This window comes from Bufo gargarizans, chromosome 5 (assembly GCF_014858855.1).
Source record: "Bufo gargarizans isolate SCDJY-AF-19 chromosome 5, ASM1485885v1, whole genome shotgun sequence".
In the NCBI taxonomy this organism is placed as follows: Eukaryota; Metazoa; Chordata; class Amphibia; order Anura; family Bufonidae; genus Bufo; species Bufo gargarizans.
Genome location: NC_058084.1, coordinates 133,873,834 through 133,896,695, shown reverse-complemented (window position 1 = coordinate 133,896,695; position 22,862 = coordinate 133,873,834). Strand labels below are relative to the sequence as shown.

Below are 22,862 nucleotides of genomic sequence, written 5' to 3'. Positions count from 1 at the left end.
AGGATATCATGATGGTCCTATCTCCAAATAATGATGTTGAGAAAAGTCTACATCACAGGAGAGGTCACTGGATGGATGAGGTATGTGCTACTGTATATTTTGTAGTGATGTATGTAATGTCCACACACATCTGTTTCACGATAAGGTTGGGGGGTGGATTGAGAATATGGCCCACCCTTCCGCATCCTGGCCACAGGCTTCAGGTCACACTGTGTCTACTACATTATCTGTACTCAGAGAGTTATCACTGTATTATCTGTGGTGTTACATAGGACTGCTACATTATCTGTAAAAAGCGGCCTGTCCACAGGTTGGGGGGGGGGGGGGGGGGATACATGGCTTGCCCCAGGTGCTGGCAACCCACGCTACGCCACTGTGTCCACGTATGTCTTCTTGGCACCTTATATAAAACACATATGATGGGAGCTGTATGTAAGTAGATGTTGTCATTGCTCGGCAGCACTGCATCGAAATAACGACGGGACATAGATGTCGATCTCTTTATTTTCTTTGAGGAAATATAAAAGTCTAAGTTCTTTATTAGCATTACACCACCATCACACTAAGTTTTTGGTAACATTTACAGTCCTAATTATGTGTGAACTGTAAGGGATCTTTCAGAGAAGCAGTTAAATCTGCCTGTGTTCTGCCCCGGAAACACGGATGATTTTCTTCTCACTGCACACAAATTGTGCCCGTGCGCCGTCTTTCTCGCAGACTCATTCACCTGAGTAAATGGGGCACATTACTGTAGTGTTTGCGCCTGTTTTCAGGAGTAAAAAAGCTGTTTAAGGTTACATTCACACAACCTTATTTCTTGGTCCGCAACCCTTCCGCAATTTTTTGGAACAGGTGCGGGCCCATTCATTTTAACAGGGCCCCAAACAAACTGTGTGCTGTCCATATCCGCACTTTCGTTCTGCGGTCCTGCAAAAAAAGATAGAGCATGTCCTATTCTTGTCTGCAATCACGGACAAGAATAGGCATTTCGATCATAGGGCTGGCCGTGTGTGCTCCACAAAATGCGGAAGGCACATGGCTAGTGCCCGTGTTTTGCAGATCCGCCATTTGCAGACTGCAAAACACGGCCATGTGAAGGTACCCTCAGACTAATCTTATTTTTAAGGGTTTCTGTCATCAAAAAAATCGGTATGCACTGTAGCTGGCTGACATTAGCGATGTGCTAGTGTCAGCAGAACATACCTGTATGACTTATATCTCCCTGCCTGCCGCCATTAGTGCAAAATAATTACTTTTATAATATGCAAATGAGCCTCTAGGTGCTAGTGGGGCGTTGCTGCAGCACCTGGAGGCTCCAACCTCTCACCGCTTGGCACGCCCTTGTAAAGGTGATTGACATCCTCGGTCTCCTCCCTGCCCCGCAAATCCCGCACCTGCGCCGTCTATTTTAGTATTAGGCGCAGGCCAACTGATTATAATGTGTCAGTGTCTGGAATTGTCCATTCTACACTGGACGTGGAAACTGTTCGTCTGAATGAGCCCTAAGAGAAGCAATTAAACCCAGTGATGGTCAACTGATAAACGTGAGGTTTCACAATGCCCGCGCTACCCCTTTATTGCTATTAGACAATGCCTCAGAGTGTGCTTCTGTGAAGACGTGATGTACCCAGAGCAGCCCCAAGCTGCACACCATTTCCTACACTCTTCTAATGCCTCATGCAGACGTCCGTGTCCGTTTTGGATCATGTGACAGACCATGTGAGGAGCCCAGTGACGTCACCACAGGTCCTTTTCCTGTGCACAGCAAAGATGAAGACAGAAGAGAAGTCTGGCTGCGCAAACAAGTGGATTAAGGGGAGTTAAATTTTATTTTATTTTTGTAACCCCTCCAGCCCTATTGTACTATGCATTTTGTATTAAGAATGCTATTATTTTCCCTTATAACCATGTTATAAGGGAAAATAATAATGATCGGTTCCCCATCCCGATCGTCTCCTAGCAACCGTGCGGGAAAATCGCACCGCGTCCGCACTTGCTTGCGATTCTCACGCAGCCCGATTCACTTCTATGGGGCCTGCGTTGCGTGATAAACGTACAATACAGAGCAGGCATCCTCAAACTGCGGCCCTCCAGCTGTTGTGAAACTACAACTCCCACAATGCCCTGCTGTAGGCTGATAACTGTAGGCTGTTCGGGAATGCTGGGAGTTGTAGTTTTGTAACAGCTTGTGTCTGTATTTTGTGAATCTGCAAATTGGGGACTGTACAAAACATATGGTCATGTGCATTTAGTCTAGGTTGTCCATAGGATGTGTCGGCTATTGCAGCTTAGCTCCGTGCAAATGAATGAGGCTGAGCTGCAATACCATATGCAACCTGTAGAAAGCTGTGGCACGGTTTCTGGAAGAAGGCTGCCATGGTCTTCTAATCTGGTAAACCCCTTTAAATGTGGCCATATTACCACCTTGTGCAACCAGCCATGGGTATAAATTAAAGCGGACCTGAGCGGACACACCTGACCTGCAATTAAAATCAGTTAGAAAGTTATATGCTAAGGTTTAGATCAGGACGTTGTAATGGTGATTTTAGCATAACATTCATTATTATTGTAAGTTACACAACCCACACGTATTCAGTGTTGAAAATTATAAAAACTCTTAGGGCTCTTTCACACGAGCGGATGCAGTGCGTGGAATCCGCTGCGTGAAAGAGAGCCAAGCCCCGTCCCGGACAGCAGAGACACGGAGCATTAATATGACTGATAATGCGCTTTGCCTCTCTGTGATCTTTTTACTACAAAATCCCGGTGACCACTTTATCTCACTGTGATTTGGTAGTAAAAAGATCACAGAGAGGCGCGGAGTATTAGCAATCATATTAATGCTCCGTGTCTCTGCTGTCCGGAACGGGGCTTGGCACTCTGCGGATTTCACGCACGGCTTCCCCGCATGTAAAAGAGCCTTTAAAAGGTGTCTTCTACCTAACTGTTAGGGCTCATGCACACAAACGAGTGCCGGCCGGGCCCCGGCCATTTTTGCATCGCATCACGGATGCGGACCTATTCACTTGAATGGGTCCGCAATCCAGAACATGCGGTGCCGAACATATTCTATTGTTTTGCGGTGCGGACGGATCGCGGATTAGTTCAAGTTGAATGGGTATAGATCAGTCTGCAGCCGCCCCACAGATGATGAGCAGCATCCATGGAATGCGGATGGCACACGGAGGGCAAAAAAACCCAAAAAAAACACACGGACTAAACATGGATTCTTCACAGATGGATTTTCAACGGACTTTAAATGTGAACAGGGCCTTAGGTTATATTTCCACACAGTAAATTTGCAAGTGTACAAGCAGCAGGTAAATAGGATTTTTTTTTTTCACCTGTTCATGTGAAGGAAGATGAATTTTAGGACGTAACGTGTATTTGTATGACGGTATATCCATAACTCTGAATGATCGAACATGATTATATCTTTATCCCATACTATAGAGACACAGGAGGTTCAAAAATAAGTGCAAAATGTGGAACACTTGTCCTTAGCAACCAAGCAGCCCCTGTGATTTTTTTTATTTAGATCTGATCGGTGACGGCAGAATTTTCCACGGCTGAAAATCAAAACCATCCATTTGAATGGAGCAGGAAGCATATGGATTTCTGCAAGCCCCATTCAGGTGAATGAGGCTTAAAATTCATGCACACAGCCGTTAGTTTTTTGCAGTCCACAAATCTTAGATCTGCAAAACACGGATCCCGACAGAGTGCATGCCGCAGCTGGCAGCACTGGAATGCCAGGGAAAAGGAACACTAGAGGGCTTTTTGTGGTGTCAGGTACATACGATATTGGATTTGGTCAAGGTGGACAGGAAAGGGATTGCTGATGTAGGTGATCGGTGTACAACCATCAAAGCCTGTGATTATATTTTATTTGAGAATGTATTTGTAGTTTTGTTTGTAAGGTAGCATTGTGACACTACACATACTCAGATGGGGTGGTCGGGCTGTGTGGGGCTTGGATAGTAAAAGGTGGTTGGGTTATCCATTTACTACCTGGCAGGGGATGCAGGTTGGTGCAGGAGGGCCCGCCTGTGGAACAGAGCAATAACCAAGGGCAGGGGAGACCAGGTTTAGTGGGTATCGTGTTGATTAAATAAGGAACGGCACAAGCCCCCAAAAGTTTGCCATATACAGTGGGCACATGTGTGCACCTAATAAACATCTGGGTTATCAACATGTTGTTAGAATGGAACCGACTAGACTCCAAAGTCAGAAAAGAATCACTCTCTGGGACGAGTTTGTACATCCATCAGAATAATTCAGGTCCAAAGTTTAATTTTGCAGAATCATGGCATGTAAATCCAGTCAAGTAAATCAGTATCTGCAGATCGAGCGAACAGTATGCAGAAACTAGTTATTTATATGATGTGTCTTACAGACAATGTAACGTCTTGTCCTGATCTGATGTGAACATTAGATGAAGGGTACAGAGTCACATGAAGGGCTTTTATTATTGTATACTGGGTAATTCTGGACTATCTGTTAGTGCTTAGACAATTCTCACCTTTTTAGGCTGAGTTCACACGGGCGAGATTTCCGCACGGGTGCAATGCGGGAGGTGAACGCATTGCACCCGCACTAAATCCTGACCCATTCATTTCAATGGGTCTGTGCACATGAGCGTTGTTTTTCACGCATCAGTTCTGCGTTGCGTGAAAATCGCAGCATGTTCTATATTCTGCGTTTTTCACACAGCCCTGGCCCCATAGAAGTGAATGGGGCTGCGTGAAAAATGCATTATATCCGGAAGCAAGTGCGGGTGCGATGCGTTTTTCACTGATGGTTGCTAAGAGATGTTGTATGTAAACCTTCAGTTTTTTATCACACGCGTGAAAAACGCATCAAAACGCATTGCACCCGCGCGGAAAAACCTGAACAACTAAACGCAATCGCAGACAAAACTGACTGAACTTGCTTGCAAAATAGTGCGAGTTTCACTGAACGCACCCTGAACGCATCCTGAGCCAATCCGTCACGCCCGTGTGAACCCAGCCTTAGGGGGCTGAAAACAATTAGGCCTCTTTCACACGAGCATGACGGATTAGGTCCGGATGCGTTCAGTGTGCGTACAGTGAAACTCGCACTATTTTGCAAGCAAGTTCAGTCAGTTTTGTCTGCGATTGCGTTCAGTTTTTTCTGCGCGGGTGCAATGCGTTTTGATGCGTTTTTCACGCACGTGATAAAAAACTGAATGTTTACAAACAACATCTCTTAGCAACCATCAGTGAAAAACGCATTGCACCCGCACTTGCTTGCGGATGCAATGCGTTTTTCAAGCAGCCCCATTCCCTTCTATGGGGCCAGGGCTGCGTGAAAAACGCAGAATATAGAGCATGCTGCGATTTTCATGCAACGCAGAACTGATGCGTGAAAAACAACGCTCATGTACACAGACCCATTGAAATGAATGTGTCAGGATTCAGTGCGGGTGCTATGCGTTCACTTCACGCATTGCACCCGCGCGGAAAACTCGCTCGTGTGAAAGGGGCCTTAGTCTCTGCTTATTCTGAGCTTAGAAGCGATGGACAGACTTCCCTGTATGAGCGTGTATACAGAAATACAAGTAGCTGCCAATCACCGATAAGATGCTCCATGGACTCCTAGGGATAAAAGGACAAGGGATTCCCGCACAAACCTAAATATCAATCTGCTCAGCTCCTCCTGCTCTGTAACATGCTGCCTGCGTATTTGACATCATGTTCAACGTGGCAGGTCCGCTTTGAAGGATCTGACCAGAAGTACAGCCACATAAAACTACTAATGGTACTAACACTTCTAAAATAGAAAATCTGTTCAAGACACCTCAGTCCTGAAAAGTCACTACCATGAATGAATCATCTAATGGCTTTAGCAATGTCATATGACAATTGCATATGAGTAATTGCACAAAAAAATTATTGTAAAACTTTTATTCTAATATGATGTTAACATTTAAATAAATAACTAATATTAATTTTTATTTGAATGTATTCCTAGCCACTCAAAAGGGTTTATTTCATTTTCTAAACCTTGACATCATTGATCAGTCATAGCTTGCTGGTCTTCTGTATGGTTATGTAGGTTCTTCGTAATTAAATGTACCAATAGTCAGTGAAGGATTACTGACCTATCTTGTCTATGGGTGCCATCAGACACCTCCATATGAATTATCCTGGGGGATAAACCCCACTGGATTGTTGTAGCCAACAATCCAAAATAAGGTGACACCGGAGCAGGTGACACCAGGGTGCCTGGCTGCAGTAACCCCACATAGCTGACTGATAGATAACGTCTATGAGCATTGTGACAATGACAGAAGTGAAGGTATCCATATGCATTCTGAGTGTTCCTTATATATGACATATTTGGGCATGCCCCATAGAGAGTTGAGTGGTGCTGCAGAATCACTGTCCTGTTCCCTATGCAGTTATGGGCACAACCTCCGTGGACACATCAGTTGAACCTGTTATGCCCTCATTATTATGATATTCAGAACACCAGAATTCTAAATGCACACAATTTACACACAGGTTCACGTAAAAGTATAACTCCTAACAGCTTTTTCTCGTGTAAGGCTCGCTTTCATCTTAAAAAAAAAAAAAAACTCTGCAACTTAAAGAAGCACGCCCACAAAAATCATTATTTTCTGGCCCATTAGCGCCGTTTCACACAAGCGAGTCCATTGCGGGAATCACGCTCCGTGTCTGAAGTGTGATCCTCCGCTCTGAATTTGCAGGAGCGCAAGGTATTATCATAATTTATAATACTGTATGTCTCTGCATGGCCTTTTTTCCACACAATCATAGTGACATAAAGCTGTCAGTATGATTCTGTAGAAAAAAGGCCATGCAGAGACATACAGTATTATAAATTATGATAATACCTTGCGCTCCTGCAAGTCCAGAGCAGAGGATCACACTTCAGACACGGAGCGTGATTCCCGCAATGGACTCGCTCGTGTGAAACAGCCCTTAGAAGGTTACATGATGTAAACTTTAGTGAAGGTAGTCATCTTACTAGTGACTGTACTTGTGGGTTATAACCTCCCTTCTGATCCTTAGCTGTGTCATGTGAACACAACTCTGATTTCCAACTGACACAGGACAGGAAGTCACTTACCTCTCTATTAATTCCTAGGAGATTGACATTGAGGCTCCCATAGAAATACATAGAGAAACTGGCTTCCTGTCCACACATAAGATACTGTGTTATTTGGAGAGTCAAGAGCAGGGGCGTAACTATAGGGGAAGCAGAGGAAGCGGCTGCTTTGGGGCCCTGACACAGAAGGGGCCCATCCAGGAGGAGGAGGACTAAAAGATTTTGTCAGGGCCCCCTCAACAGTATTACACAATGAAATAATATACAGTGACAGTATAGACAGTGTACAAAATAGATGGAACAGCTGCCGGGCCTGGTCTGAGAGAGCGATCTTTACTAGCCACAGGAATGGGGGCGGCATGAAAGGAAGGGGTTGGGAAAAAATTACTGTTGGAGGGGGGCCCCATTCAAAAATATGCTGTGGGGCCCAGTAATTTCTAGTTACGCCACTGGTCAAGAGTGTTGGTCACATGACACAGCTGAGGATCAGAAGGGAGGTCAGAACTCACAAATACAGTCAGTGGTAGGAAAATTACCTTTACTACAGTTTACATCATGTACTTATCTAACAGGTCAGTGAATAAACATTTTGTGAGAGTGCTTCTTTAAAAACACACATTTGTAGCACATGACTGAACACGAATAATCCACAGGTATCAAGTGCCCAGTAAATAGACAAGAATGGAAGTATCCCTGAATATGAATAAAAAGTAACATTTTCAAGTATGTACAGAAGCAAAAGTGCTACAACTTTATTGTATTGCCTCTTCCTACCCTCCAGGGCTGGTTCTTATTTTGTGTTAGAAAGTGTTTGTAGATTGATGTATTTCATCTATTTAATGCAAAGGACAAACAATAGGGGGCGCTATCACACCTACCCCTGACTGCGCAACTGAAACGACTATAATTGCAGTCGTTGGACTTGACTGTAAAATGTTCACTAAAGTCCACACCAATATAAAAAATGATTCTGTATCTATATCTAACAAAAAGAAAATGGATACCCCATGTAACATTTAACAGAATGTTCTAAAAATCCTATTGAAGAATGTTAAAAGCTTTATTCCTCTCATCCCACCAAGCGATCTACTTCCCCAGAAGAAAAAACATCTAATCTTATCCAGTCACCTAAGACATTACTGTTGAATTGCCTGTTCTACAATATGGCAGACCAGACGTGGCACAGCAAAAGATCATGTACATCACTGTGTGTTAAATGTGCTTTTCTCATCCTAGCCCGACTGCAGCCGAATTCTAGCAGTTCAGCTCACACTAGTCAGGGTTTAGCATGATGGCTGGCCTTGGGTGCTCAGCACCACCTTGCCTTTCATAGATAATATATTAGCCTAATGTTAGAATCTACTACTATAATACAGCATAAGAAACATAACATATAACTAAACCAGTCAAAACCAAGTAAAAATGCCATGGGTGATGCTGAACTGCTGCATCAACTTGGATTAGCACAAGGGTTAAACAGGCATGCTATACAGGTCACTACCACAGTCCTTAAAGACGGTCATCCGTTGTAGCGATGCCTCAAGTATTGGTCTTTAGATCATAGTCCTACTTTTCCAGATTCAAATGGTCATGACTTCTTTCTCTCCAGCTCTCCTGCTACTGTGAATTGTCCCAAGTCTCTGACACAGGCAGCTTTCTATGGACTCTCGTAGAACCGTGTCATCATCCACAATCTGCCATTTTAATCCCCTGCTGTGTGGTAAAGTGCAGAAAGCTGTGTCATGTCCTCCTCTCCATCACTGAGGGACCACTTCCCTGAGAGAGGCCAAGGCTGCGTGGATGCGAACATGTAATCTGTTCTCAAAATCATAGCCTGTGTAGTCCTCCTGCAAAAAACACAAAAACTTCAGTCTGACACCAGTCAAGTCAATGAACAGAAGATTCATGTCTACAAAACATATGGGATTAAAATGATTAAGCTATTAATTAATATTATAAGGTCATTAAGAATATTAACATACCTTTGCTTGAAACAGCAATGCTTTCCCCTTTCCAATGGTCTGTAAAGATAAAGAAAATCAAGATGTAGAAGGCGTTGTCTGGAGGGATCATTTTTTCTTAGATAAGGGGCAGAATGGCATAAAAATATAAATGAAGCTTTACTCACCTGACAATCCCCTGCCACTGCCATTTCAACATTTACTGGTCTCCACTTTCTGGTCCAGCTCAACACACAGGAACTGTCTCTTAGCTAATTACTGACTTCGTCCGGTCACTGCTGCCACCCATGATGGACTGCCATTTCCTGGGTGTCTACCTGAGACCAGGAAGCAGAGACTTGGAAGTATCTTCCATTTCTTTACACCATTCTGCCCTTAACTTAAAAAGCCTGACCTGCCAGACACACTCATTACCATGGAAGAGTTGACGTTCTGATGAGACTATGATGGTTACAAATGCATAGTCTCCAAGAAGTCATCATTTTAAGAAAATGGATTAACCACTTGATGCCTGCACGCTGGATTTATATGGCAGGCGGACCATGTCCCTAAACAGAATATGTCAGCTCTGAAACACCTGAAAACTAGAGTAATTGAAGTATAGTGTCAATGACACAGAGTCCAATTATGCAATTTTGATCTTCATAGGTCACTTGCATTCCCACGCTGTGCTCCAACAAACCAGCAGTAAAATGCATTGAGAGGACTGCTGAGCTCACGCACATAATGGAGAGGACTCGAGGAGTCTTCTCAATGCATTTCATCACTGGTTTGTGGGAGCACAGCATCAAAAAGTAAGTAAGTGAGTGTGAAGATAAAAATTACCAGTGATGGCCATTTATACTATACACTGCTTGCACTAGTTTGGGGTGGGGGATGTTTTGGAGCTGACACTTCTGTATTCGGCGCAGGCGCAGTGAGTGAATGATGCGCTCCTGGTGCTGGATTCCTCACTGCGCCTGCGCCAACTACGTCACAGTGAGGAAGCCTGCATCCGGAGAGCGGCCTTCACTCACTGCGCCTGCCCCTGAATACAGAAGTGAACGGCGCAGGCGCGGGATTTCGGCAGCGATGCGGCGAACCGTGCCATCATTTAAGAGGAGCGGGGCGGGCAGAACAGAGGACCTCGGCGGGATAAAGGGTGAGTGGACGGAGCCTCTAGGTGCTGATTTTACGCCCACATAGCACCTAGAGGCTCATTAGCATATTATAAAAGTGCTTTTTTTTTTACCAAAACGGCTGCAGGGAGAAATTTTTAAAACATACTGTTATGTAGTGCTGACATTAGCGCATTGCTAATGTCAGCACTACATAACAGTATTTCTGGTGATAGAAGCCCTTTAATACTTTCTGCTGAGATATCAGCCAACCTAGTTTCCCCACCCAGACAGTTATCACATATAAAACATGACCCATTAAAAGACACCCTAAAACGAATTCGCAATATATCGACTATTTGTATTGTTCCCAAGTAAAATGGATTTCAATACCTCTGGATTGTCCAGCAAGAGGCAGCCTAGCTCATAGCAAGCATATGGCTGAATGTAGAGGTTTTGCTGTCGTCCCTGCTCATCCTTTACTGCATGATGGAAGAACTAAAAGCAAAGTTAGAAAATTGTCAAACATTTTCAAGCCTTACATTCATTTTTTTATACAGTGTTACAGGACTGCAGGCATACCTTTTCACTTCACCTAAACATTATCTAACTTGCTTCTTCTACAAGCAGGAGATATTTGGGAAGAGAAGAGGGAAAAGCCATCCGGCCAGAACCTTATGTCCACAGCTGCCGTGTGCCATACCTCCGCTCCCCTATTTCCCATTTATGACATATTAAAATCTTTATTTATTTTTTATAATAAAATGGCCGCCGTTCTGTTAGTACACACAAAACCTGTCCTAATCACACAGTACAAGTTACTTCACAACACTGAGTTAAAGAGCTGCCTCAGCCTTCTCTCTCCTCTACCTGTCAGGGATTATGATCCTGAATACAGCTGATAAGATCTTCAGCTGAATCTGAGGAGACATGAAGTACAGAGAGGAGGTTGGGGTGTGGATAATGAGCAGCAGCACTTGTATGCAGTCTTCATTACCACAGACTCACATTACCACAGTCCGTCCTTTTTGTACTTCATGTCTCCTCATGAACTCCATTCCCGCAGAGATTCAGCTGAATATTAGTGTTGATCGAGCACCAAAGTGCTTGAGTAGAACACTTTGGGATGCTTGGGTGCTCTACAGAGCACCCGAGCACAATGGAAGTCAATGGGAGAACCAGAGCATTCAACCAGGCACCTCCTGCTCTAAAGGAAAAGGTCAGAAATTGATGGAAACACGACTGAAATTGTTTGGGAACAGCATGTGCAGAATGTCTGGATGCATCTTGCTCCCAGGTCACTGCTGGGAACGATTTTGTCCGAATAGTATGCCACTTTTACAGACTGACAATAATACGCACAAAACCGAAGATATAATCGATTTTAGAGGAAAAATTGTTAGGAAACATTCTTTCCTGTATATTAACTTGTATATAAAGTGCAAGATCTGCCAAATATTACAAGGAAAAGGCACTCCGATACAACCTGTATATCACATAAAGGAGGGCCTCATTCACATTGTGGTATAATTGTTCAGGTAGTGGGACTCCTACACTCATAAACCCTATGCACTAAGTGAAAGGGCTTCCAAAAATTACAAGGAACCGGCACTCCAATACACCCTTTATTACACATAAAGGAGGGCATCATACACAACCTTGAAAAATTATGATTGATGGCCTGCTGGTGACTCTCAAAAACATAAGGAGCAAGGGCCTGCTGGTGACCCCTATAAAACATTAGGGGCGAGGGCCTGCTGCTGATCTAACCATCAAAAAAATTAGGGTTGAGAGTCTACAGCTGAGCTGACCCTCTAAAACATTAGGGGCAAAAGCCTGCTGCTGATCTGACCATCTAGCTTGGACACCCAATAGTTGTAAGGCACAGAGGGATCACTGAGGATGCTGACACAGTCTGCTACGTACACCTTCACCATCTTCCAAAACGTTTCCCTCCTTGTGACACTAGGCCGCGCATCAGGGTGAGGGTGCTGGCGGGGTGTCATGAAACTGTCCCAGGCCTTGGAGAGTGTTGCCCTGCCTCTGTTGGAACTGCTGTGTGTTCCCCTCGTCTCCCCTCCTCCTTGGTTGCCCAAGGAACTACGTGCTCTGCCGCCAGCGTTGTCAGCTGGAAATTTTTGGAGCAATTTTTCCACAAGGAACTTCTGGTATTGCACCATTTTGCTAGTCCTCTCCACCACAGGAATGAGAGATGAGAAGTTCTCTTTGAAGCGGGGGTCGAGAAGGGTGAACAGCCAATAATCGGTGTTGGCCAAAATGCACATAACGCGAGAGTCACGGGAAAGGCAGCATAACAAAGTCAGCCATGTGTGCCAGAGTCCCAACAGACAAGACTTCGCTGTCCTCATCAGGAGGATGACTCAATCTCCTCATTCTCTTCCTCCTCTTTGGCCAATCCACGCTGAACAGATGGAATAAACCTGCTATGGGTACTATCCTCTGTAACAGAGGCAAACATCTCCTGCTCCTCCTCCTCCTCAAATTTGCGCTGAGAAGATGAACTGGCTATCACCCTGTGTACTGTCTTCCCCCATTTCCACCTCTTCCACATGCAAAGCGTCCGCCTTCATTGTGAGCAGCGAGCGTTTCAGTAGACACAGAAGTGGAATGGTTATGCTGCTCACCATCTGTGTTGATTCCTCAAAGTTGCCTAAAACCTCACAAAGGTCACACATCCATGCCCACTCGTCGCTTGTGAAGAGCAGAAGCTGACTGGAAAGGCGACGACCATGTTGCAGCTGGTATTCCACTACTGCCCACTGCTGCTCACAAAGCCTGGCCAACACGTGGAACGTGGAGTTCCAGCGTGTGCTCACGTCACTCAACAGTCCCAGTGACCTGGCAATTACAAGCTCTGCTGCAGTGTTACCAGACCGGCGGAAGTTGTAGATGACTTTCGGAAATGGGCACACATGCGGCGCACCTTCACCAGTAGCTCAGGCAAATTGGAGTAGGTTTTGAGAAACCGCTGAACCACTAAGTTGAACACGTGGGCTAGGCATGGTATGTGTGTGAGCTTGCCAAGCTCTAAAGCTGCTACCAAGTTACGGCCATCATCAGACACAACCATGCCTGGTTGTAGATTGAGTGGCGAGAGCCACAGTTCAGTCAGGTCCCTTATACCCTGCCACAGCTCTGTGGCGGTGTGCAGTTTGTCACCTAAGCAAATTAGTTTCAACACGACCTGTTGCCGCTTCCCCACTGCAGTGTTACACTGCTTCCAGCTACTGACTGATGGCTGACTGGTGCTGCAAGATGAGAATTCAGAGGTGGAAGTGAGAGGAGGAGGTGGAGGAGGAGAAGGAGGTTGCAGCCACTAATGTAGGTGGTGGCGGAAATCCTGAGGGAAGTAGGGCCCGCAATCCTTGGCGTCGGTAGCACCTGTCCCATCCCAGGGTACCACTCGCTCCCGGCCTCCACAATGGTCACCCAGTGTGCCGTCAGGGAAATGTAGCGTCCCTGGCCAAAAGCACTTGTCCATGTGTCAGTCATTAATGTGATGTTACGGGGCACATGCTGGTGTAAGGTGGGATAGGCACACCGGGAAAAATAGTGGCGGCTGGGGACTGAGTAACAAGGGACGGCCACCGCCATCAGGCAGCAGAAAGGCTCAGTGTCCACAAGCCTAAATGGCAACATTTCCAGGGCCAACAATTTGGAAAGGTGTGCATTTAGTGCTATGTAGGTGGGTGGCTGGGTATTTGTGTTTTCGTTCAAAGGCCTGCGGTATGGACATCTGTACGCTGCACTGGGACAAATTAAGGAATGGCAATGAAAAGAGTTCCTCGGAATATCAGAGTGTGGGATCACTTGTTTGCCAAGACTCTCCATGGTGGGAGGAAGGAGAATTCGAGTGAGGATTCTGTGGACCAGACTCTTGGCTACTGAGAGCTGAGACTGAACTTTGTGAAAGACGGGGTGGTGCTTAACTGACTGGAAGCATTATCTGCTGCAATCCCACCACCTGGTCGCACTGGTGTGACCGAGAGTGGTGTCCTGCGCAGCCTTGCAAACGGGGACATGAAGCTAGGTATCATGGATGAGTGTGTTTCTTGTGCTCTGGCAGCAGGCACAGTTTCACTGCGCCCAGGGCCACGACCTCTGCGTTAACCATCAGCAGCACGGCCACTTCCCTGTCCCTTACTGCTCACCTTGAGCATATTTAAATGGTATACAGTCAGGTCCATAAATATTGGGACATTGACACAATTCTAACATTTTTGGCTATATACACCACAATGGATTTGAAATGAAACTAACAAGATGTGCTTTAACTGCAGACTGTCAGCTTTAATTTGAGGGTATTTACATCCAAATCAGGTGAACGGTGTAGGAATTACAACTGTTTGCATATGTGCCTCCCACTTGTTAAGGAACCAAAAGTAATGGGACAATTGGCTTCTCAGCTGTTCCATTGCCAGGTGTGTGTTATTCCCTCATTATTCCAATTACAATGAGCAGATAAAAGGTCCAGAGTTCATTTCAAGTGTGCTATTTGCATTTGGAATCTGTTGCTGTCAACTCTCAAGATGAGATCCAAAGAGCTGTCACCATCAGTGAAGCAAGCCATCATTAGGCTGGAAAAAAAAAAAAAAACATCAAAGAGATAGCAAAAACATTAGGCGTGGCCAAAACAACTGTTTGGAACATTCTTAAAAAGAAGGACCGCATCGGTGAGCTCAGCTACACCAAAAGACCCCGAAACCCAGGCTAAACAACTGTGGTGGATGACCGAAGAATTATTTCCCTGGTGAAGAAAACACCCTTCACAACAGTTGGCCAGATCAAGAACACTCTCCAGGAGGTAGGTGTATGTGTGTCAAAGTCAACAATCAAGAGAAGACTTCACCAGAGTGAATACAGAGGGTTCACCACAAGATGTAAACCATTGGTGAGCCTCAAAAACAAAAAAGGCCAGATTAGAGTTTGCCAAACGACATCTAAAAAAGCCTTCACAGTTCTGGAACAACATCCTATGGACAGATGAGACCAAGATCAACTTGTACCGGAGTGATGGGAAGAGAAGAGAATGGAGAAGGAAAGGAACTGCTCATGATACTAAGCATACCACCTCATCAGTGAAGCATGGTGGTGGTAGTGTCATGGCGTGGGCATGTATGGCTGCCAATGGAACTGGTTCTCTTGTATTTATTGATAATGTGACTGCTGACAAAACCAGCAGGATGAATTCTGAAGTGTCTCGGGCAATATTATCTGCTCATATTCAGCCAAATGCTTCAAAACTCATTGGACGGCGCTTCCCAGGGCAGATGGACAATGACCCAAAGCATACTGCAAAAGCAACCAAAGAGTATTTTAAGGGAAAGAAGTGTAATGTTATGCAATGGCCAAGTGAATCACCTGACCTGAATCCGATTGAACATGCATTTCACTTGCTGAAGACAAAACTGAAGGGAAAATGCCCCAAGAACAAGCAGGAACTGAAGACCGTTGCAGTAGAGTCCTGGCAGAGCATCACCAGGGATGAAACCCAGCGTCTGGTGATGTCTATGTGTTCCAGACTTCAGGCTGTAATTGACTGCAAAGGATTTGCAACCAAGTATTAAAAAGTTAAAGTTTGATTTATGATTATTATTCTGTCCCATTACTTTTGGTCCCTTAACAAGTGGGAGGCACATATGCAAACTGTTGTAATTCCCACACTGTTGACCTGATGTGGATGTAAATACCCTCAAATTAAAGCTGACAGTCTGCAGTTAAAGCACATCTTGTTCGTTTCATTTCAAATCCATTGTGGTGGTGTATAGAGGCAAAAATGTTAGAATTGTGTCGATGTCCCAATATTTATGGACCTGACTATATATGATTGCAAGTATGTCACACGTATAGTAGCGCAGGTTTTGTAAGTGTATGCACAAATAAATTAAACTGAATATCACAGATATTTAGGATGCGCAAACGCTATACAGGAGATGTAGCGCAGGTAATTTCGCTGTCACCAGCGGCCAAACAATTGCGCTGATTGTCACAGATATTTAGGATGCGCTAATGTAACACAACAGATGTAGCAGAGGTTGTGTCACTGTCAGCAGTGGCCAAACAATTGCACGCAATTTAGCGCAGGTTGCGCTAATAATATAGATAGCAGCCAGAAAAAACAATAGTTCTTAAAAGGACTTTTGGGTCTCTAACACCTTTCAACACAAAACAATTCCTGTCCCTACACTATCTGTCTCTTCTGCTGCAGCTCTCCCTGACTGAGAGACTGAGCCGAACCACGCGTCATCGGGTGCTATATAGCACCCGATGACGCGTTCCGGCCAGCCAATCATTGTAATGCGAGTAACATGACTACGGCATTACAATAAGTGCCAGTACTTACCTGCACGTTTGTTGGCTGCGTAGCAGCCAAGAAACGTGTGGGGAGGAGACTCGAGCACTGCGCTCGAGCACACGCGGTGTTCGGCCGAACACCGCAAAGTGCCGAACATCGCGATGCTAGACTGAAAATGGTGTTTGGCCGAGCATGAATATATTATCAGTTGTATTAAGGATCATAATCCTTGACAGGTAGAGCAGAGAGAAGGATGAGGCAGCTGTTTAGCTCAGTGTTATGAAGTAATTTGTCCTCCTGTGTGATTAGGACAGGTTTTGTGTGTACTAATAGGACGGCAGCCATTTTATTTCTCCTAATGATTGCTCCCAAGACAAAACGAGACATTATAACTAATGAAAGTTATTTGGGAATATATTTATAATAAAGTAATATTTAAGTATTTTCATTTTCTTAATTCCTGGGGAACCCCTTTAAGAAAAGGATCACCATCTCTTTTTTTAAACAGTGCATCACTCTAAAGATCACAAATTATCAGCAGAAGATAGGAACTGTATTCCGAATTGTAATACACAACATTAGGGCTGCAACGATTAATCAAAGTTATAGAATCGGCCGATTCTTTGCTATGCGGGCGGGCGGTCAGGCGCTATGCCTGGGGTCCTAACCAACCGGCAGTAGCTTTTACTTTAACTTTAAATCAGCGCATCTTTATTACCTTACAATGAAGCTCCAGTAACAGGAAGAGCAGGCAGCGGCATAACGTCACTTATTCACGTGACGCGCCTGCTTCATTCATAAAGTGGGCGGAGCAGGCGAGTCACGTGAGTGAGTGACGTTACGCCGCCGCCCGCTCTGCCTGTTACTGGAGCTTCATTGTAAGGTAATAAAGATGCGCTGATTTAAAGTTAAAGTAAAAGTTACTGCCGGTTAAGGAATACTCTACTGCTGTGAACGGCAGGGCCAGGGCTGTTATGGGGAGGAGGATCTGTGGATGGCACTGTTATGCAGAGGAGGATCTGTGGATGGCACTGTTATGGGGAGGGGGATCTGTGGATGGCACCGTTATGGGGAGGGGGATCTGTGGATGGCACAGTTATGGGGAGGGGGATCTGTGGATGGCACAGTTATGGGGAGGGGGATCTGTGGATGGCACAGTTATGGGGAGGGGGATCTGTGGATGGCACCATTATGGGGAGGGGGATCTGTGGATGGCACCGTTATGGGGAGGGGGATCTGTGGATGGCACCGTTATGGGGAGGGGGATCTGTGGATGGCACCGTTATGGGGAGGGGGATCTGTGGATGGCACCGTTATGGGGAGGGGGATCTGTGGATGGCACTGTTATGGGGAGGGGGATCTGTGGATGGCACTGTTATGGGGAGGGGGATCTGTGGATGGCACTGTTATGGGGAGGGGGATCTGTGAATGACACTGCCATAACAGTGCCATCCACAGATCCCCAATAACAGTGCCATCAACAATTTGTTTTAATATGGTCTTTGGACATAATTTTTCAAGTAAAATCCTATAAACCCCTTTTTTTTGTCATTTTGGTGTTTTTTCCCAATGAATCGATTAAATTATCGACAACTAATTGATTATTCAAATAATCGTTAGCTGCAGCCCTAAACAACATCAAAAATGAAAAGGCCAAAATGGATTGAGAGCAGGATATCTGATGTCTCACCTGAACAGCATCTTCAACATTCCCCAGACATTTATGGATAGCACCAAGGAGTAAATTCCTCAGTCCAGCTACAGATGGATCCACAACTTCATGGCAAGCTTCAGTTAATGTCAAGTAAGAACAGAAAATAGAGAAGAGTCACAGTGTGTTAGGTTAGTATATAAAGATTAAAACCCTTACAACCTTATAAAGTATTCTGCTAGTACACATGCATATATGCATTGGATATACACACACCGAGGTTAAAGAAAACCTGTGGATTCTATTTCACAGAGTATACTACAAAGTTGATTCCCGTAACATATGCAGAAAGAGGCACGGTAAACAGATATAGGGGAGGTCTTCAGTTCAGGACCTAATTCTCCATTGGCTCTTCCACTGAAATCAATTGGGGAAGCTTTACTATTGAAATTGTACCAGCATTTTTGTGCAATTTACGCTAAAAACTGGCATACATGCCTTGTACCATGTTTAGACACTTTTCTCTTCTTCTGCCTTATAAACATGTGGCTTCATGATAAGGGGGCATGGCTTAAAGGGGTATTCCCATTTCAGACAATGGGGGCATATCGCTAGGATATGCCCCCATTGTCTGATAGGTGCGGGTCCCACCTCTGGGACCCGCACCTACAACGAGAATGAGTGGGGGAGCTGTGGCTGGAGGACCCCAGGAATTTCCAGAGGGTCCGACCACCATCAAGCACTTGCTCCCATAGAAGTGAATGGGAGCGCACCGCGCATGCTCCGTTCTTATTGTAGGTGCGGGTCCCACCGCTGGGACCTGCACCTATCAGACAATGGGGGCATATCCTAGCGATATGCCCCCATTGTTCGAGAAGGGAAAACCCCTTTAAATGTGCCATTGAGTGCACCCCCCCCCCCCCCCCAATTTTTTTTTATTTAGCCACTTTTTTTTTTTTTGCAGTAAACTAAGTCAACAGATATTTGGTGTGAAGTTACATTACACATTCAAAAAGATGTGCCAGATTTATCATCCAGCCCCAGCCATTCTGATAAATCTGGCATCATTTGAAAAAGCAGCGTTTGCTTTGAAATGCCTTTAAACTGTGTATGTAATATCAATGGCTCAACATTTTTTGTTAGTACATTTTTGTACTAAAAGGTCTATGAAACACAGTCTGATGTAGTAATGTGTTCGCTAACATGACTATAATGAATATAAAAATGCGGAATTTGCACGGAAATGTCCTTCAACTAGGTGCATAATATCACTAGTAGAGATGAGCGAATTTCATATTTTGAAATTCGTTCACCCTTCGTTTACTGGTAAAAGGTGAATTGCGCTATGGATTCCGTTACCACGGACCACAACGCAATGCCTTTAGAGGCATTCCGTCATAATAGAAGTCTATGGGCTAGAAAATGGATCCGTCACGTTTCCGTTATGCCTCTAAAGGCATTCCGGTATGCATTCCGTCACAGAATTGCGTTATGGTCCATGGTAACAGAATCCATAACACAATTCACCTTTTACCAGTAAACGAAGCGTGAAGGAATTTCATAACCTGAAATTCTCTCATCTCTAATCACTAGTTCCAAAACAAAGTTTACATTCTCTTACTATTAGACAGTAGCCTCGCTTACATTACCCCCTACGGGTCAGAAAATTACTTCTGTAAACAGAACACAGCAAATGAGAAAAAAATGCTGAATTTCGTATTGAAAAATAGGGTAACTAATAATTCTCTGGTAAATGAAATTTTAATATTACAGTATGCTGACTGAAGCAAGAATTTAAGACATTTTAAATAATACCACCATCTATTTGATGCTACATAACACTAATTTACATGTAATGTGACACACAAGGTGTGTGTTAAATGAAGGCACCCAATTCATTTGCTAATGTAGACACTGAATTTGTCCTGTAGCTTATGTTCATAATGGCATACATATAATAATACAGTAGTATAATTTGATAAAAAGTAATACAAATAAGAGTACTCTCACACTAGCGGCAAGGAAGTCCGGCAGGCTGTTCCGGAGGGTGAATGCACAGGTCGTAGTTTTATTCCGGCCGCCTCTCAGCATGTTTGCCGTGCTGCCGCCGGAACTCCGGCCCGCCCCCATATTAGTCAATGGGGCCGGAGCGGTAGTCCGGGGGCATGCGTGCACTAGCGGCAGCACGGATCCGACAGGCTGTTCACCCGCCGGAACAGCCTGCTGGAGTTCCTTGCTGCTAGTGTGAAACTAGCCTAAGGACACAAAGAATATAATCAGTTACAATATATTGAGTGTTATCAGTATCTTTACTTGGAAATAGCAAAGCTACATTTTTCGAATATCAAGACATGATAAAATCATAGATTGCCTTGTTAACTACTTCCATAGGCAATATAAAACCCAATCTAAATATGGTGCAATAAAGTCATTCACAGCGATAATCTGCTAGTAGTCAGTATCATATAATCAGCTGCCACCACTGTGTATTCATCTCACATCAGCTGATGAGGAGTATGGTCATGGCCAAATTTGGGTTTTCACAAAGTATGCTGCTTCAGTTTTTGTGGCGAGTGTAAATAAGGGTGATCAGATGAACTGAAATTAATTGCATAGTCATTTCATGCCATGGAAATTAGAAATTACAGAAAACACATTTCCACTGCATTTCAGCCCTGCCACAAAATGACCTGCTAACATCATTTCAAGTTATCTTCTTGTTAGCTCAGGGGAAAGGGTTAACAAGAACAAGGCAGCAGATATCACTCTGCCATGCTGATTGAATTAGAAGAGCAGACTGCTTTAACTGCTGTTCACACTTGAGCGTTTTACAGCGCGTTCCTACGCGCTGTAAAACGCGCAACACATGAGAACCAATGCTTCCCTATGGGGCTGGTTCACATTTTCGTGTTTTACAGCGCGTTTGAACGCGCTGTAAAACGCCCGACGCATAAACAAGGTCAGGAGCTTTTTTTGGCGCGTTTGACGCGCGTTTGGGCCATAGACTCTTTGGACAACACTGCTGTCAATCATCCAAACGCGCGTCAAACGCGCGTTCACCATTACAAAAAACGCGCATAAAAACGTGCCACAAAAACGTGCATAGAAACGCGCGTTTGAGAAACGCTTAGGTGTGAAAGCAGGGTAAAGGGTGCGGTGGTGTTAAGGAAACACATGCAGTCATCATTGCTTTGCATCAAAAGGGACAGACGAGGACATTGCCCTTAAATCAACTATTTATCGGGTCATTAAGAACTTCAAGGAGAGAGGTTCAGTTGCTGTGAAGAAGACTTTAAGGCACCAAAAAAGTCCAGAAAGTACCAGGACCGTCTCCTAAAGAGGATTTAGCTGCAAGATAAAGTCACAACCAGGGCTGAGCTTGCTTAGGCTACTTTCACACTGGCGTTTCTGGGTCTGCTTGTGAGATCCGTTTCAGGGCTCTAACAAGCGGCCCAAAACGGATCAGTTCAGCCCCAGTGCATTCTGAATGGGTAAGGATTTGTTCAGAATGCATCAGTTTGGCTGCGTTTGGTCTCCGTTCCACTTTTGAGGCGGACACCAAAACGCTGTTTGCAGCGTTTTGGTGTCCGCCTGACGATGCGGAGCGAAACGGATCCGTCCTGACTTACAATGTAAGTCAATGGGGATGGATGCATTTTCACTGACACAATATGGTGCAATTGAAAACAGATCCGTTCCCCATTGACTTTTAATGTAAGTCAGGACGGATCCGTTTTGACTTAGACAAGCGTTTGCATTATCGGTGTGGATCTGTCTGTGCAGATACAAGACGGATCTGCACCAAACGCAGGTGTAAAAGTAGCCTTAGCGATGGGGGCAGGCAGGTGTGAGTGCATCTGCAGGCACAGAGAAGTGAAGGATTGGGGATAATGTTCTAGTGTCAAGAACGGCAGCAAAGAAGCCACTTCTTTCCAAGATTAACATCAAGAACAGACTGATATTCTGCAGGAAGTACAGGGATTGGACTGCAGAGGACAAGGGTAAAGTAATTTTCTCTAATGAAGCCCCCTTTAGACTGTTTGGGGCATCTGGCATTGCTTCTCATCCAAGAGGAAGCTCACTCACAATCCTGCCTAAGAACACTGCCATAAATAAATAATGGTATCAAAAAATGTCTTTCAAGAGCAACTTCTTACAAGCCAGGTTAAAACTGGTGATGACCAATGCTTTTCCCAGCATGATGGAGCATCATGTCACAAGAGAAAAGTGAACTAAGTGGCTTGATGAACAAAACATTGACATTTTGGACCCATGGCCAGGAACTCCCCAGACCTCAATACCATTGAGAACCTATGGCCAATCCTCAAAAAGCAAGTGGACAAACAAAAAACACAGGTAAACTATAATAAACTCCAAACATGATTAGGCAAGAATGGGCTATTTCTTTCAAGAAATAAATAATCAGATTGCACAGTGACAACCCCCTAAGATGGCAAGAATAGGCCCAAAAGCTGATATCTAGCATGCCAGGGTGAACTGCAGAAATCTTAAAAACAAAGGGTCAACACTGGAAATTATTGGGGGAAATGTATCAAATTGGTGTAAAGTAGAACTGGCTTAGTTGCCCATAGCAACAAATCAGATTCCACCTTTCAGCTCCTTTGGAAAATGAAAGGTGGAATCTGATTGGTTGCCATGGGCAACTAAGCCAGTTCTATTTTACACCAGTTTGATAAATCTCCCCCATTAAGTCTTTGCATAAACTTGATATATTTGTTAAT

At 44.6% G+C, this 22,862-nt stretch overlaps 1 protein-coding gene across 1 annotated transcript in view; it reads right to left on the bottom strand.

Moving 5' to 3' along the window:
* Nucleotides 1-7,627: 7,627 nt before the first annotated feature.
* The window catches only part of TTC39C (tetratricopeptide repeat domain 39C), a 109,550-nt gene continuing 94,315 nt past the window's right edge, over nucleotides 7,628-22,862 (bottom strand). The window contains exons 11-14 of the mRNA XM_044294705.1: nucleotides 18,160-18,257; nucleotides 10,547-10,651; nucleotides 9,078-9,116; nucleotides 7,628-8,942 (exon numbers count right to left, since the gene is read on the bottom strand). Of these exons, the coding sequence (XP_044150640.1) occupies nucleotides 8,853-8,942; nucleotides 9,078-9,116; nucleotides 10,547-10,651; nucleotides 18,160-18,257 (332 nt within the window). The 3' untranslated portion in view covers nucleotides 7,628-8,852. The remainder of the gene's footprint in view (nucleotides 8,943-9,077; nucleotides 9,117-10,546; nucleotides 10,652-18,159; nucleotides 18,258-22,862) is intronic.